This window comes from Danio rerio, chromosome 12, assembly GCF_049306965.1.
Source record: "Danio rerio strain Tuebingen ecotype United States chromosome 12, GRCz12tu, whole genome shotgun sequence".
NCBI classification, from domain to species: domain Eukaryota; kingdom Metazoa; phylum Chordata; class Actinopteri; order Cypriniformes; family Danionidae; genus Danio; species Danio rerio.
In genome coordinates this window covers 30,894,019-30,911,692 of record NC_133187.1, presented here as the reverse complement: position 1 = coordinate 30,911,692, position 17,674 = coordinate 30,894,019, and the positions used below count along the sequence as shown (strand labels likewise).

General features: G+C 37.9%; 1 protein-coding gene across 2 annotated transcripts in view; it reads right to left on the bottom strand.

The window, feature by feature from the left end:
- Positions 1-14,093, bottom strand: part of gabrz (gamma-aminobutyric acid type A receptor subunit zeta) — a 48,670-nt gene extending 34,577 nt beyond the window's left edge. Inside the window, exons 1-2 of one of the 2 annotated variants that reach the window (XR_012387632.1) lie at positions 13,904-14,052; positions 5,862-5,939 (exon numbers count right to left, since the gene is read on the bottom strand). Coding sequence is in view for 1 of the 2 variants with exons in the window: in NM_001114742.2 (NP_001108214.2) it covers positions 5,862-5,914 (53 nt within the window). In the remaining variant the exon portion in view is untranslated. 2 annotated transcript variants of the gene reach the window in all.
- Positions 14,094-17,674: the final 3,581 nt, after the last annotated feature.

Genomic DNA, 17,674 nt, shown 5'->3' with positions numbered 1-17,674 from the left:
TTTTTTAATGAATCATTTTTACAGTTAATAGTTGCAGAGAAAGTTCTGTTTTAATTGCCCAATTCAGAAAACAAGTAGAAAAATATGCTGATGTTTAGGATTATGTTTGTTCAAGTAAAATAAATAAACTTTAGGATTTCATTAAATGATTAAAAAAAGCAAACGGAGATGCATAAAACTAATAAATTTTAATATGCTTATATTAATCCAAACTGTAATGTGAACCATGTTGACATGATTTTGAAAAACATTTTCTGAGGCTTATTATAAATATGTAACTCTGTATACATTTCTGGTAAGAACAAAAAACATGCCAGGTGTCGAAGCCCTTCCTGGCTACCCCCTCTTACAATCACTCTCACCGGTCGCCATTCAAAAAAAAATTTGTTTATTAAATGTTTTGAAATTCACCTCTTGTGTCCAGTCCTCAGAGTGTTGTGACAAAAGGACCGACCCTAAAACAGTTATCGGGATGGATCCCAAACCATGCACAACACCGCCATTAGCTGCCAGTAGGGGATCTCTGGAGGTGGCTCAGGTGTCCAGAGTTCCCTAAATGGCCAGTGCCGTCTCCAGAGTTCCATGCACAGCCGGAGCCATCTCCAGAGTTAACTGCACGGTCGGTGCCATCTCCAGAGTTTCCCAGATGGCCGGTGCTGTCTCTAGAGTTCCCTGCACAGTCTGTGCCCTCTTACACTCTTCAGAGTTCTCTGAACAGCCGATGCCATCTCCAGAGTTTCCCGAACAGGCAGTGGTGTCTCCATAGTTCCCTGCACGGCCGATGCCGTCTCCAGAGTTCCCCGCACTGCCTGTGCTGTCTCCAGAGTTGCTTGTATGGCCAGTGGCGTCTCCATAGTTCACCGCACGGTCGATGCCGACTCCAGAGTTCCCTGCACGACTAGTGCCGTCTCCAGAGTTCCCCACACGGCCGGCGTCATCTCCAGAGTTCCCCACACGGCCAGTGCCGTCTCCATAGATCTCCGCAGAGCCGGTGCCATTTCTCGAGTTTCCCGCATGGTCGGTACCGTCTCCAGAGTTCCCCACAAGGCTGGTGATGCCTTCAGAGTTCCCCGCACGACTGGTGCCATCTCCAGAATTCCCAGCATTTCCCATTTTATTCGTGCCTTTTGTTTTTGTTTTACCTGCTCTCTGGAACCGTTCTTTACTGGACTCGAACCCCCATCGTGGTCATCTTCTTTCTGCATCTCAAGTCTGCTGACATACAAGGCAAGCTACTGTGCAAACTAGTAACAAGGGAAAAGCCGTCCTCACGGTGGTAAGCGTTCAGCTGGTAGCAAGAAAAGAAACAGTAGCCGTGGGGGGTGTCATACCACCCCATAGCATTCATTTTAAAGATAATTTGCAGCCAAACGTAGCTCTGGCTACATAATTTGCGCTCTCCAAAAATGTTTACAGGGCTACGAATTCACAGTGAGCCTGTGTTGCATAAAAAAGGTCCAAAACACGGAGGTCAATTATAACTGATAATTAGCTTTTTTTCTCCCTCCATGTATTTTTTTTAGTTCGGAACCATCCTTGAGTCTAAATCCAGCCCACGTCTCTGGTGTTTAAGCTGACTGACGTGTTTTGCATGGAGGAAAAGCGCTCTTAGCAGGACTGTCTTCACAACACTTTCTGCTTTAATCCACAGAGACTGTTTGTATCATCTTCATCTCCCCGTTTACACATCAGCGCTTACATGAGACATCAACCCAATCGCAACTGCTTGGAAGAATTTGTCCAGCACTAAAATATTACGCAGAAAATTATTTGTTTCGTTTTATTCAAACTGATAGAAAACAAATAACGCAGCCAACAAACAAATAAATAAACAAGCTAGCAATGTGCCAGGCGATTTGTTCATTGAAACTAGTGGGTTGAGAGTGATGATGACCTAATTATTTTTATAAATCTGTGCGCGTTGCTGATCCCAACAGTGTGATCTCCTTCTGCGATTTGAATCTAGTCTGGTTTACGCAGAAGAACGTGTCAAAGAAATGAATGCTTACTGTACTGTGGATTCATGCATTAAATATGAATTTTTAAATAGAGCGTTCAGTGGTGTCTCTCATCTACAAAACAGTCCTACGGTGTATATTTATATGTTTCTACAGATCTCTGGCATCTGACTGATAAATAAAACTTTAATCATAGAGGGTTCCATTTAAAAACACTTCTAATAAGGTCATAATATGAATATTTTTCTCTAAGGTCCAATTATAATCCTGGCACATTCACAAAAACGGTTCAGTTATTCAGGCCTATTTCAACCTCTCCATGATTCTTGAAGTAAAACGGGCATGTGAAGTGAAAAACAACACTTTTCTCCGCCAAATCCTAAGCCCTTAAAAGTATTACCATGTCTGCTTACTCAGAGCGACTTTGGGCTTGTTTTTCAAAATGTCACTTGCAAAGTTGGACATTGGTAGATTGCATTTTAAAAGTTTGCTTCCAAAACACACATTTGTGCTTGAGAGAGATAAAGAGAGATAAATATATTCATGGAAAGGTTGAGCCAGTTATTCTTTTAAATTGTGCAATAATTGTAGAATAATCTATTATGGTAACAAATTATTAGATAATTACATGTTATCAATTCTAAATCATATATCATATCATAAATACAAATTAAATAAATGTAACAACATATAAAGAAACTAACAACAGATGTTTTGTTGATGTCCCAACTTTAACTGGCTTGTAATAAATTATTTTAAGCTTCAAGCTTCACATTCTTTGAAATTGTAGAGTTAAGTTTATCTTGGTAAGAGCTAATACAGGCAGTGTACGCATACCAACCAATCTGATGACAAATATTTTCCTATTTTGTTTGTTTTATGCATGATTTAATGTGTATTTAGAGTGTAATGTGAACTATCTGAGACTGTTCATTACTTTTGTGTACAACTAGCAAATTCCTTACCCTACATATACTGTAAGTTACAGCACATATATTTAACAAAACTGTGGTTGGTAGGCATTACAATTAGCTTACTTTTGCATGACTTCTATGGGTCTAATGTTTCTAATCAGCCAGTAGCACAGGTTTTTTCAGTCTCATTTCAATAAATGCTATTTTTGGTCCATGAAGTAGATTCTGAGTTCTGAAAGTTACAGTGTGATTTCACAGTACTGTACCTCAAGCTCTTCCATCCCAAATGATCAAAGTGTTTTATGGCAAAACCCCTTTAACCCTTGTATTACATTCAAAATGTAGACTTATGTTGTGGTTCTGCAGTGTAAATCATACAGAAATCTGATAGGAACAGTAACTTTATCACAAGCAATCACACAAGTTGCAGCTGAACTATAATTGATCATTTGTAATAATGTAGAGAAAAGTGTTTCCTGAAACCATAGCTGACCTGTCACAGCTCCTTAAAAATTCAAACTTCTGTAATGAAAACTTCTTTTGAAAAAATATGCATTACAGTTTATTTTGTTTATTTGTTTTTGTACAATAATATTGTTACACACACATACACACACACATACACACACACACACACACACACACACACACACACACACACACACACACATACACATATATACACACATACAAATACATAAAGTGTCAGTTGGCATTTATTTGTGGAGGTTATGTTCTCCCCGTGTTAGCGTAGATTTTCTCTGGGTGCTTTGGTTTCCCCCACAACCTGCGCTATAGGTAAACTGAATAGGCTAAATTGGCCGTAGTGTATGTGTTTGAATGAGAGTGTATGGACATTTCCCAGTGATGGATTGCAGCTGGAAGGGCATCCGCTGCATAAAACATATGCAGGATAAGTGGACTGTTCATTCCACTGTGGCAACCGTTTAGCTTGTTTGCCTCTGCCTTTTATTCCTTGCAATGTCATTGCATGAAGTGAAGCACCAGATGTGGAAAGCACTGCACCATTATTCATTCATTCATTTCCTTTTTGGCTCAGTCCCTTTATTAATCAGGGGTCACCACAGCGGAATGAGCCAGTATATGTTTTACGCAGCGGATGCCCTTCCAGCTGCAACCTGACACTGGAAAACACCCATACACTCTCATTCACACACATACACTATGGCCAATTTAGCTTAGCCAATTCACCTGTAGCGCATGTCTTTGGAGTGTGGGAGTGTGGAGGAAAATGGAGCACCCGGAGGAAACCCACGCCAACACAGAAAACATGCAAACTCCACACAGAAATGCCAACTGAGCTAGCTGAGGCTCGAACCAGCGACCTTCTTGCTGAGACAATCGTCCTACCCACTGCGCCACTGTGACGCCCTGAAACTCTTTAATATCAATTAAAATAAACCAATGAAATAAGGTTATATAAAGACAGATTTGTTGTTATGTCAACCAAAGTGGATCGCGTGTGCCACGATTAAAGTTAAAAATAGCTCAATATTCCGATCTGTAGATATCCCGTTTATGAACCCATACTTATCTAAGAATGAACCACACATGCGTAATAAATATTCCTGTGGTTTGTAATAATGCTCATGTGATGTCATGGCAAAGCTGTTCAGTGTCAATAAAAAGTCAGTATATATAGAGTTTAATTTAAAAGGTCTTAAAATGACAAATAATTATAACAAGGCATTTTTGCTTTTGGCTTTCACTCTAGTGCAACCAAAATTTTTTGTTTTGGCCCAGAATTTTCCTTTTGGTGCATCCTTAGCATAAATATTATGGCAGTAAATATGAAGATCGCTAAACTGATCTGTAATAAAAATTACCATTTTACAACACATTAGAGAGTCAGAACTGCATGGCGAGAAAGTAGCAAAATATATTTAAAAATCACTAGTATTTCCAACAAGTCACAAATCCCAATGGCCTAAATAATACAGCAAGTAAAACCCACTCTCTGCATGGACCTGTATGGATGGGCAAACAATTGCATGTCCCTTTGTGAGATTAAGCCCTTCAATAAGACATTCTTATCTTCATGTGATAAGCACCCAAAGAGGAGGTATTGCTCTTGTTATTGTGCTTTAGGTTGTTACATGAAAAAAGCTGAATTCCTGGCCAAACTATATGTACACCCACTAAAGTCTCTTGCCAGGAAGAAGCTGGGAGATTGGAGGGGAAAGGAGGACAGGAAGGAGGTGGGGTAAAGCAGATGGTGAGGTGAATTGATGCTGGCACACTTCCTTTACATCACCCTTTGATCTTTAGCAGAGTCGTCCCGACCAGGTCTTACATCTACCCATCAAATTTCAAAGGTCAGGCCGGAATATCAGCATAAGTGATGAGATGCGTATCACATTAAATGGAAATTCCAATTCAACATGGCTGAGCGGCGGCAGTTCCGGTAAATCAATGTGTCTTGTCTCTACAGTGTCACCAGTAATCGCGTTAGCATTGCAGCTACTGTACCGCTGCATGGAAAGATAAGCTCAAAACGGGCAAAATAGAGAGGAGAAATGATGTGAGGGCTGGTGCTTCCATCAGTAACCTGTACATGGACTCCGACGGTCTCATTCAGGCAAGTCTACAAGGATTAGCTATAATTCCATCCTTCCTTTAGCAACAAACCCACACAATCTGGTGTGAATGGATACTTAAGACACATAGTCTTTAATTTGCTGCCAAAAGAGTAAAACCTAAATTATACCCGGTTTGTCAATTCTGCAAAGACGTCACTCTGAAAGCTTATCACCCAAAGAGAACTTCTTGACAAACATGGGTTTTCCGCTTCGTCTAGTTTGTAGTAACTTTACAAAGTCACTACGGAAGGGTTTTTTTTAAGACTCAAATCAACTGAGGAAAACACAAAGGCACTAAACAGCGTAGGAAGCAATTATGTTCAGCTTGCCGTACGACAATAATGAGTGAAGGAACACCGAAAGTGAGTGCATAACAAGGAGTTTCTTACCTGCTGATGAAAAGGAGGAGGAGCAAAAAGCCCACGAAGCTACACACATGCATGGCTGCTCGAGCGTCAGGCGTCTGACTGGGAAATGAGAAACAAAGAATGGAGAGATTATGCAGAGATTCAACAGATTTGTACAGAGATTAAGCACTACTGACAAATTTCGCAGTTAGCACAAGAGCTTGACATTTTAGAAGGCAAAATTAGGGCAGGTTTTTTCAGTCCTTCTCGTAAGTGTATCGGGGGACTGCTTAGTCACAAAATATATTCTCACTCAAGCTTTGACTGAAGAGATAAAAATAAAGGCTTCAAACTGCACTGTACTTTTTGAGAACATTTTTGACCAGCTAATCAAGGGAATATATGGAAAAACTCTTATACTTAAATATACAAGTTCTATATGATGGTTCACGCTATACAAATGCTGTTGATTCAAGCCAGTTTAAGATATGGATAGACTCAACCACTGGATAAAATATTTCAATTACTATGGGTAAAAAAACGAATAAGTATCAAGATTCATTCATTTTCTTTCAGCTTAGTCAATTAATTATCAGGGGTTGCCACAGCGTAATGAACCACCAACTATTCTGGCCGCAACCCAGTACTGGGAAACAGTATCAACATATAACTGTATATTTATTTATTCATTCATTTTTTTGGCCTAGCCCATTTATTAATCAGGGGTTGCCACAGTGGGATGAACCGCCAACTATTCCGGCATAAGTTGTACACAGCAGATGGTCATCCAGCTGCAACCCAGTACTGGGAAACAATATCAACATATGAATGTTTATTCATTTATTTATTCTTTTTCTTTTTGGTTTAGTCATTTTATTAATCAGGTGTTGCCACAACGGAATGAACCGGCAACTATTCCAGCATATGTTTTACGCAGTGGATGACCTTCCATTCGCAACCCAATACTGGGAAACAGTATCAATATATGAATGTTTATTTATTCATTCATTCATTTTCTTTTCGGCTTAGTCCCTTTATTAATCAGGGGTCGCCACAGCGGAATGAACCACCAACTTTTCCGGAATATGTTTTACGCAGTTGATGGCTTTCCAGCCGCAACCCAGTACTGGGAAATAGTCTCAAAATATGAATGCTTATTTATTCATTCATTTATTTTCTTTTCGGCTTAGTCTCTTTATTAATCAGGGGTCGCCACAGAGGAATGGACCGCCAACTATTCCAGCATATGTTATACGCAGCGGATGGCCTTCCATCCACAACCCAGCACTGGGAAACAGTATCAACATGTGAATGTTTATTAATTTATTCATTCTTTTTTTTGGCTTAGTCCCTTTATTAACCAGGGGTCTCCACAGCAGAATGAACCGCCAACTGTTCCGGCGTATGTTTTACACAGTGGATGTTCTTCCAGCCACAACCCAGTACTGGAAAACAGTATCAACACATGAATGTTCATTCATTCATTTTTTAGTTTTCTTTTCGGCTTAGTCCCTTTATTAATCAGTAGTCGACACAGAGGAATGAACCGCCAACTATTCCAGCATATGTTTTACGCAGCTGAAGGCCTTCCAGCCGCAACCCAGTACTGGGAAACAGTATCAACATATGAATGTTGATACATTTAATAAAATCTGCACAAATTTGCCTACATTTCAAACAAATCTTGGATAAAAGGTTTGTTTGACACATTAGAGTCAGAGTGTATTTGTCTAACTCATTTGAAATCTTTAACCTTGGACCTGTACATATAAATGTAACCGTCTCTGCTGCATAATCCCAGAGCACGGAGTAAAATAATCCCTCAAAAATGTTTTACAGTGGAATCCAGTTCACTCTCATAACAGATTTACTGATGGTGATATAAAACTCGATAAACACTGTGCGTATTCCTGGGAATTACATAAAACCACTTTAGCTATGTGACCAGCAACTACGCAAAGATGACAAGATGTAACAGTATAAATAGTATTTAGGTTATAAAATTATTCTCAATCCCCTCATTCTTGAATTCTATCCATCTGGCTCGGAGCCTTTTGGGCTTGTAAATACCGTAGCTTTAATCTGGCCCTATTTCACAGCTACTTTTTATCTCCCTGATGTCAAAAAATAGTCTGTGGTTCTTTGCTCAGTCTTCCAGCACCATTGCAATCTGTGTGCAGCTGTGACGATGAGCTTCAGACAACAGACGTCTGCCCTGCAGCGAGTGTTCATACACACAATGTGCAGAAAAAAATGCTTACATTTGGATCACATGGGTGGAGCTACAGAGTCAAGGTTTCTTATCATGTTGACATGGTTGTCATTTTGATGAGGCCAAACAAACACAAAACTGTCATGTTGCTAACTTTAAAAAAAAATGGATCTTCATGAGGACTTCTTTCACAGAGACCAACACAAACAAAAACACACTGGGATGTAACTCCTCCATTCTGCCTGTCACTTAAATTAAATCCAGGATGTTCCATACAGAGTACTCATCTCTAAGATCTGAACATGTAATTCATTATTATTTTAACACTCCTGTCTCTTTTCTGCTCATCAGCTCAATAATAATGGATTGTGATGGAGGTGGGTAGAAGAATATGTACCGCTGCTTTGCTTTTTAATATATACTGCCATGTTGCAATCAGTGCATTTTGCAGAAAGATTTATTCATTCCAAAAATGAACATTCTGTCATTTAAACTTATAATATTTCACTCATCTTTATAACACAAATAAAGACATTTTTAATCAAATCTTTACAATGAAAGTTGAAACAATCATATAGAGATGAAAAAAATAAATCCATACGAATCCACAGGTTTAATCCAAATCTTCTGAAGATACATGATTGCTTTATAAGATAAATAGATTTCATTTTGGCGTTCATTCACATGCAGTATAACTGCTCAGTGAGCGTATAAGCATAAGAACTTTATCTGCTGTACATGCAAGAACATACATCATTGGTTCTTGCAGCAGTTCAAATGTGCAGTGTGTCACACAAGAATGAGTCTTACTGGCTCTCGTGTGTCAAGCAAGCATGATCCAGCTTTAACAGCCAAGCATGAATAGTAATCGTAATAGGGTATATGAGGAGCTAGTGTTTCTTCCCATAATGATAAGCCTCCGGTGAACGATTAACGTGACTTTTTTTTTTTTTTCATTTTATACGGTTCCTTTTTACGGCATCAATGTTGTAATGTAATTACAATACAATCATTTAAATAGACATTGGCATTCATTTAGTTGCTCAAGCGTAAAATGAGAGAAAAAGTCGTTTACTTGCACATGCCTGTCAGAATCGGCAGGCTAGCGCAGAAGCTCTATTGATTATGGCGGGGAAAATGTAATTTAATGCAGTGCTTCTTGTACAATCTGAGACCCTCTTTATATCGGATATCCCTCAGCTAGTGGAGAAGAGTTGATTTTTAAAGAAAATAGACCTTGCATGCACCATTTTTACAATGGCATACAGTATACCGGAAGCACTTAACCCAGGTTACTGACAAATTAAAAGTCCTTTAGCATACTTCGACATATAACCAATAGTAATCAATTCTGCGATTTTCAAAATGCATCTCTATTCTCTCTTGAATCGATTCTGAGCTTGGTTTTTACACTCAAACTATCACATAATGCGTTTCATGTAAGTTGGTTTTATTGCCACAAGATTAAACACAGCTCACAATATGTAAAATATGTTTTTATATGTTAACCTTTCAAATAGCTATGCATTTTGAAATTGAAAAATCGATTTCTCAAACTATTTTTACAGCAGCTCTAAACATAAATCCTGTAAACAAAAAAAAAATGGTTTATGACTGTTTCCCAGTACTGGGTTGCAGCTGGAAGGGCATCTGCTTTGTAAAACATATGCCGGAGTAGTTGGTGGTTCATTCCACTGTGGTGACCCCTGATAAATAAGGGACTGAAGGACAATTATGAATGGATTATGACTTGCTTGATTCAAACTAGTGTATTTTAAATTCTTTAGGAACATTTAGAAGTGTCGGAGTTTGAGGTGAACAGACTTATAATAGAGGACAAAAATCTCTCAGATTTAAGTAAAATTATTAGAATTTTGTTGTGTCACAAAGATAAGTATACAGTATGATGACACAATTCTCATTTTAGGGTAATTTAATGCATTTGTTGTGATCGCCGGCGATCTGGCAGTTGCAGATTGGTGGAGATTGCACGTCACAGTAATGAACTACAACTCCCAGCAGCACCTCGCACACACCAGTTCCTGTCTCCCACTGATTACACTTAAATAGCTGATAACTCATCACGCACCTAGCAAACATTACCAATTGTTTTCCTGTTTGTCTTGCCTTGTTTTTAATCCTTGTCTGCTTTTCATTTTGATTCTTTACCCCATACCTTACCATTTGCCTGTATGTGGAACACGGATATAGGATTATCTTTATGCTACTGTTTGCCCCTGTTTTTGACCATTGCCTGCACAACTTTCCTTTAATTAACTGCACACGGAAAATCTATTCCAATAAAAATCATCATGCCATTTAAAAACTAATAGGTTAACTTAATTCTTTTATGTTGTCCCAACACAAATCATGTGTGTAGAACCCAACAGTTTTTACAGTGTAATGTCTTTTTAATGGCGGTCACGCACTCTTAAAATATCTTCTTTTTATGTTCCACAAAAGAAAAAACGGCATACGGATTTAGAACATGGTGGAGGTGAATAAACAATGACAGAATTATTTATAGGTGAAGTCTTCCTTTGATTTTTGTGATTTTTGTTCAGTGCACAGTTGACACCTCTTTTGGAAAAAAAGATCTTATTTGTTCTTAAAATATGTAGTTTTCCACTGCATATCCCACTCTCAAACTTTCCTCAATTATGAAAAGCTGTTCTCCCTCACTTCCACCCTCGTGGTTAGTGAGTCAGTGGCTGCTCAGAGGATCCTGGTCTTAAGACTGAGATGTCATTCATTTAGAGTGACAGGTGACATCTTCAATGAGGTCTGAACCTTGATAAGGAAGACCCTACGGGAAGGGTATGCTGGACATATTTAGCAGCCTTCCCAGTAAAACCCAAAAAGCCTGTGGCTGTGAATGCACTCGTGGATATGGGTATTGGGTCTCCGGTGCTACAGATACACAAAACTGCCCTCCTGACTTTTGTGTGTAATATTTGCTATCATTGAAATGTTTGGGGCTTGCAAAATTGTAAATGTTTTTAAATTCTCTTGAGCACATCAACCTTCTCTGTTTACCAACAGTAAGCTAATATTAAATTTGCTCTGGCTTTCTGTACACATTAAAAATGCCAGATTAATTAAATATTAAATTGGTTAAAATATGGACTGACCCAAACATTGGGTTAAATTTGGTCCTATTAATTTAGCTAAAAAAGTAACCAGGCAGTTGGGTTAGTCCTATTACACCCATAATTGGGTTGAAAGTAGGTTTAGGTGTACATTCTTTTATCTCTTCTCTATTCTATCAAATTTATATCTATAAATAAATAAAAATGTGGCATAAAACAACAGAAAGGTGATCATAAACCTGATCACAGCAAATGCAAACCTGTTATTCTGAATGATTGTCAAACAAAAAGCTCTAAATGACAACATCAGTATTTGTACATGTGTACTTGAGTGTATATACACATATTTATTACAATATTAAATATAAATGTGATTTTCTTGTTGAAACCGTGATGCTTTTTTTAGGATTCTTTGATGAAATGTTTCAAAGAAAATGCATTTATTAGACATATAAGTCATTTGTAACATCTCCACTGTCACTTTGATCAATTGAATGTGTTATTAGTGAAAAAAGATACTATTTCTTTCAAAAATGAAACCTCTTTCTAACCCCAAACTTTTGAACTGCATGATTAGGAGGTCTGCATGACGGCTGGTCTGACATTACTAAGTGACGTTCATCTACAAAGCAAAGAGCCTCAGCTGTTTTTCTTTATTGTGCACCTTCTTGCTATATTGACTTCAAACAGCAGAAATCTCAGAGAGAATCTAGGTCAGTGAATGACTGAGTTCTGTATCTTGAACAGCAGGGTCCAATTACAGTTCTGTGAGAAACTTAAAAATATCTCCACCGATACCTTCTAAATTAATCATGAAAGCAAAACAGGAGCGTAATGTGAAAGATTTTATGCCTTATAATTAAATGAAAAATAATTATATTTATTTGTATGATGCAACAAGAAAAACATCTAATTTTTTCCTCTGAAATATTGTAAATAATAAAATATGAATGTGGAAGAGAGAGTTTGTGCAGGATAAATCAGATTGCCTTGCTTTTGATAAATATTATCTGGGCATCTCATGATACCCAGAATAAACAGCTTTGACACAACTGATCATTTACCAGCTAACAGAGCATCTGAAAAATGCTGATTTGTAAATCAGCAGAGAGCTTAGCCTAAAGCCTTCAGCTAATCACGAGATGGAAATCTGTATGTTTTTTCAGGCCACACTATAGTAATGGATACAGTCATTGCAACCATTAAGTCATTGTGTCACTTAAGGATGTCAATTAATCCAGTTCAAGGGCTTTACTATAACCTTGTCTTGTTTGACCTATTCAGACACTATATCGACTTTACAATCTATGAGTGCCATTACAAAAAACAATCTTATAATGAAATGAAGCGTGGTGCTCTGTGACACCAGGGAGAAATATGAAGCTGAGAGGATGATAATGATGCTCAGTTCACTTCAAATCCATTGTAAGTGGATCTAAATAAGCAACAGACAAAACAGATGCATATAATGTGCCTACATATTCCATGCAATTTTTGCCAGAACTGAGTCAGAATATCTTTAGACCACATCTGTCAAAAGTTATTTTCAACTTAGTGCCTCTACAGAAACATCCCAGAGTTTTAGTTTTGGAACTGTCATTCATCTGAAAATCTGAGCTGGTCACTGAAATATATTGTATAGCTGAATCCTGCAGGAAAAAACAAATGCAAAAACTGAAAATAATTGCTGGCCATGTTATCCCTGCTTACAGAAACACAATTATCCTATTTACTGTAAAGCTGTAATGGTCTTGCATTGATTAATTTGTGATAGTTATAAGTTAGCCACTTTAACCACTTTAAAATGTAGAATATTAATAATTAAAAGTATTACGGCGTATTAGTAACGTATTATATATTATATTATTTATTAGTATTTTATTATATTAACATTATACATACATTCTCATATTAAACCATATTAATGTATATTCTAAATGAATACTACGCACACAGATTGCACATATGTGCACTACAAAATCAAAACAGAATCATTAGGTTCAAAATAGCCATTTAAACAATACCGAGAACATTAATTAATTAAATCATTCATTCATTCATTCATTTTCTTTCGACTTAGTCACAACTTCAGAGATCGATACACAGCAAAATGAACCGATTACTAGGAACATTCAGTCATTTTCAGCTTAGTCCCTTTATTAATCTGGGGTTGCCACAGCGGAATGAACCGCCAACTTATCCAGCATACGTTTTAAGCAGCAGATGCCTTTCCAGCTGCAACCCATCACTGAAAAATACTAAGAACACACTCTAATGATTAAATTTTATGCCAGCATTTACACTAAAAAACATGAACATGGACCTATAAACGAGTTAAATTTGACGACCTGTCACACCTGAACTTCGTTATAAAAGCAAACCCAGCATATATCAGTGAAAATATTCATAAAACCCACATTAACACAAACTGTTTAGTATAAAAGAAGCAGTTTTAAACTAATTGAAATATTTTCCCCCCATGAATGGTTAAAAACCTTAAGGGTTAAGTTTAAAGACCTGTCACACCTGAACTTCATTATAAAAGCAAACCCAGCATACTATATAGTGAAACTAATCATAAACGCATATCAACACAAACTGTTTCATATAAAAGAAGCTGTATTCAACAAAATGAATCATTTTTCCAAATCAAATGGTAAAAACAAGCATGATTAAGAGTAAGCGAAAATAAAAACATAAAACGTGCACTCCCGACTTTTTCAAACACTTCATTCACATTAATGAATGTCCATCGCCTCACACATGACACACTGCGTACTTACATTTATAGCCGGACAATCGTTTGCATTTCCCAAACGCTTATAGAATCGAATCACTCATCTGCATAAGTCGTATCTGTCGTAAATCCGAGCCATTTAGCTCAGTGAGAAGAAAGACGTGACTTTCGGCGGTTTCCGCGGCGCTGGAATCCGTCAGTGATGCGCAACTACTTCTTCACAGCAGTCAGTCAGTCAGTCTAAACTACTGGTTGCATCCCAGACACATTCCGCGCTGCGCTCACAGCAGAACAACCAACCTATCCGCGATAGACTGATGATTTAGTGCTGATTGGGGGGAGCAGGATCGGAAAGTGACATCTCGCATATTTAGAAAAGAAACATTGAATCGCAATGGCATGTAATTAACACATAGCCACACGCACACATACAAATCTCCACAGGCTATTCATGCCACCACGTCTGTCATCTCTTTACGTTGTCACTTTGGTCATGAGGTTATTTCCTTGGAGGCATGAAAATGCAGTTTCACATGCTCGCCCACTTCTGGCAAATAAGAAAATGTTTGACATTGCATCATTATCATACATAGATTATGCCATAGCACTCTAGGGAATTATGCGGGTATCAAGTGCAGAAATGCATTAGCTTCTTCTAGCAGGTTGTCCAAGGCTGGATTCTGCAATTTCGGGGAAGCTCCAGTTCCAGCACCCACAGAACTGGCAGGTCTTCATAATAAACCCGCTTACTGCTGCTCTCCAACATATAGCTGCCAGCAGGCATGGAGATCTGATTGTAAGAGACTCTTTTGAAACTGATGGATGTCTCCTCTGCATTTTGTCTGGGCTTGAAATGTGTGCAGATCGCTGTACGTTTAGCTGTAGGCGACTGAAGTTTTGAGAAGGTAATTTAACCATCTTTTTAAAAAATCACAGAACTTATTTGTAGTTGAAAAGAGTTACGTCTACCTGATCTATCTTCATCAGGCACCTGCAAGTCAGTCTTGCCAATGCTAATTGACTGCATATCCATGCACATCAGCATGTTGCCTGTCAGATCAAACATTACACAAGATGCATTCAAATAGGATCCTCCCACATGGCTGCCGAATAAAAACTGTTTCAGGGTTGCATGCCAAACGCTGTGCTGTTCCTGTCCAAAAAGTTCTCTGCTCGCTCATGCAAATACAAGCGTTGAAGGCTTCCTGCAACACTCCCACTCGAGACATTTAAATATGTCCTTTAGTGTAGCACCCCATTAGAACAGAGCAGAGAATCGTGAGCCCATGAGGGATAAAATCCATTATTCAACATAAAGTGTGACTTGAGACAAAAACTAGACTATACTAGAAGAGACATTAATTGTGTAAATTTACAGGGTGGCAAAATAAACAAAGCTGATTGCTTTGACATTCTCATACAGAACATTATTCGCAATCTTATCTATAACAGAGAATTCATGCAGAAAAATCAGGTCATGCAGACAAAAACATGAATGTTCTTCTAAAGCAAAGAAAGAGTGGATACAGTCTCTATACAAAATGACAACCTAAATTCATGCTTTTTGTGCTAGTATCAGAGTTAGTTTATTGACTGAGTGACTGTTAGTTATAATCTTTCAGCTTTATCTACTTCAAACAATGAAATTTTAATATAATCACCGGCCACTTTATTAGGTGCACAGGTTTAACTGCTCATTAATGCAAATGAGCAGTTCCATGCAAATGTAAACCTCGTCATGAAAAAATTCAGTTTTCCTCATTAATGCAACAATGTTAAATAAAATAAGATCAATCATTTTTGTTCAATAGGGAGCCAGCTCTTATCCTTTTAATCAGAATTATTTCAGTAGTACACAGATTTTCTACAACGTTGTATACTCTAAACTTTTTTGGTCATAGCCTGTTTATTTTCCTCAATTAAAATATAAAAGAAATGTTTACAGATTAATGTTTTTCTAATCCCATAACTCAGTTGTAAGTTGTTTTGGAAAATAACATTCATTAATTTTCCTTTGACATATTCCGTTTATTCTTCTAGGGGTCACAACAGCGGAATAAACCACCAGCTTATCCAGCATATGTTTTACACAGCGGATGCCCTTCCAGCCGCAACCCAGCACTGGGAATTTAGCTTATTCAATTCACCAATGTGAATTTCTGTTTAGAGTTTTTACTGCAAATGTCACATCCACAACGCTCAGATTGTTTAAGTATCTAAACAGCCAATCACATGGAATCAAACTCAATGCATTTAGGCATGTATACATGGTAAAGATTACCAGCTGAAGTTTAATACAAGCATCAGAATGAGGGAAAATGTGGTTTAAGTGGAGCGGATTGGTAAAATCTGAATAATGAAATTGCAGATCTACTGGAATTGTAATGCACAATTATTTCTAAGGTTTGCAAATAATTAACCAGAAAAAGACTAAATATTCTGTGAGTGAAAATAAGAGCATCTCTGAATGTTGAACCATGCAGATGAACTCCAGCAAAAGACCACACTCAATGTAAAAAATGCTGGGTTTCACCAGCCTGATATCACGAGAACACGTAAGTATTTTACATTCTGTTAGTTTAGTGGCTAATTCATACAAATTCGTACTAGTTTAGTCGTATGAATCTGTATGATTTTAAAAAGAAGGCATGTCACCAAACCCCACCTCTAATCCCAACCATCTTCGGGGGATAAGCAAATCGTACTAAATTGTGCGAATGAGATTGTATGAATTCATACAAATTAGCCACTAAATTAAAAAGATGCGAATTGCTGTGAGATAGCGTTGTTTTCATTCTTTCAGTTTAGCCCTAAATTTTTTTTTCTTATTGTAACAACGTTTTGATCTATGGTCTTCATCAGGTTAAACAAGAAAACAGAACTCAAGAAATAGTCGAGCTCTACACATCACACCCGCAAACAATGATCACACCGATCAACCAACAAGCCAGTGAACAGTTGGTTTCATGTTGTCCCAACACGAATCAATTAAGTTAACTGATTTTGAAAAAAAATAAGTGGATTGAACATAAAAATATTTATAATTGTCCCCTAAAATTCTAAAGAATTGTGTTCTTTCTGCTCATTTTAAACAAGTAATTTGAACAAGCAGCAAAAAAAAATATATATATATATATATATTTTCTTTTCGGCTTAGTGCCTTTAATGGGGTCGCCACAGCGGAATGAACCGCCAACTTATCCAGCATATGTTTTACACAGCAGATGCTCTTTCAGCTGCAACCCATCTCTGGCAAACATACACACACTTATTCACACTCATACACTACGGACAATTTAGCCTACCCAATTCACCTGTACCACATGTCTTCAGACTTTGGAGCACCCGGAGGAAACCCAAGCGAACTCTGGGAGAACTTTGCAAACTTTACACAGAAACGCTTACTGGCCCAGCCGAGGCTCGAACCAGCAACCTTCTTGCTGTGAGGCGACAGCACTACCCAATGCGCCACCGTGTTGCCCTGTTTTATGTTCAATCCGTTTAAATTTGTAAAAGACTATAAGTCAACTAAATTCCTTCATGTTGTCTAAACACAAATCGGTCGTGTGGAACCCAGCATTTTTTACAGTGCAAAAAACAACTACAAGTTATGAAATCGTACTGGGGTGGCACAGTGGCACAGTGGGAGCCCCGGCTGGGTCAGTTGGAATTTCTATGTGTAGTTTGCATGTTCTCCCCATGTTGGTACGGGTTTCCCCCGGGTGCTCTGGTTTCCCCCACAAGTTCAAAGACATGCACCATAGGTGAATTGGTTAAGATAAATTGTTCATAGTGTATGTGTGTGATTGAGAGTGTG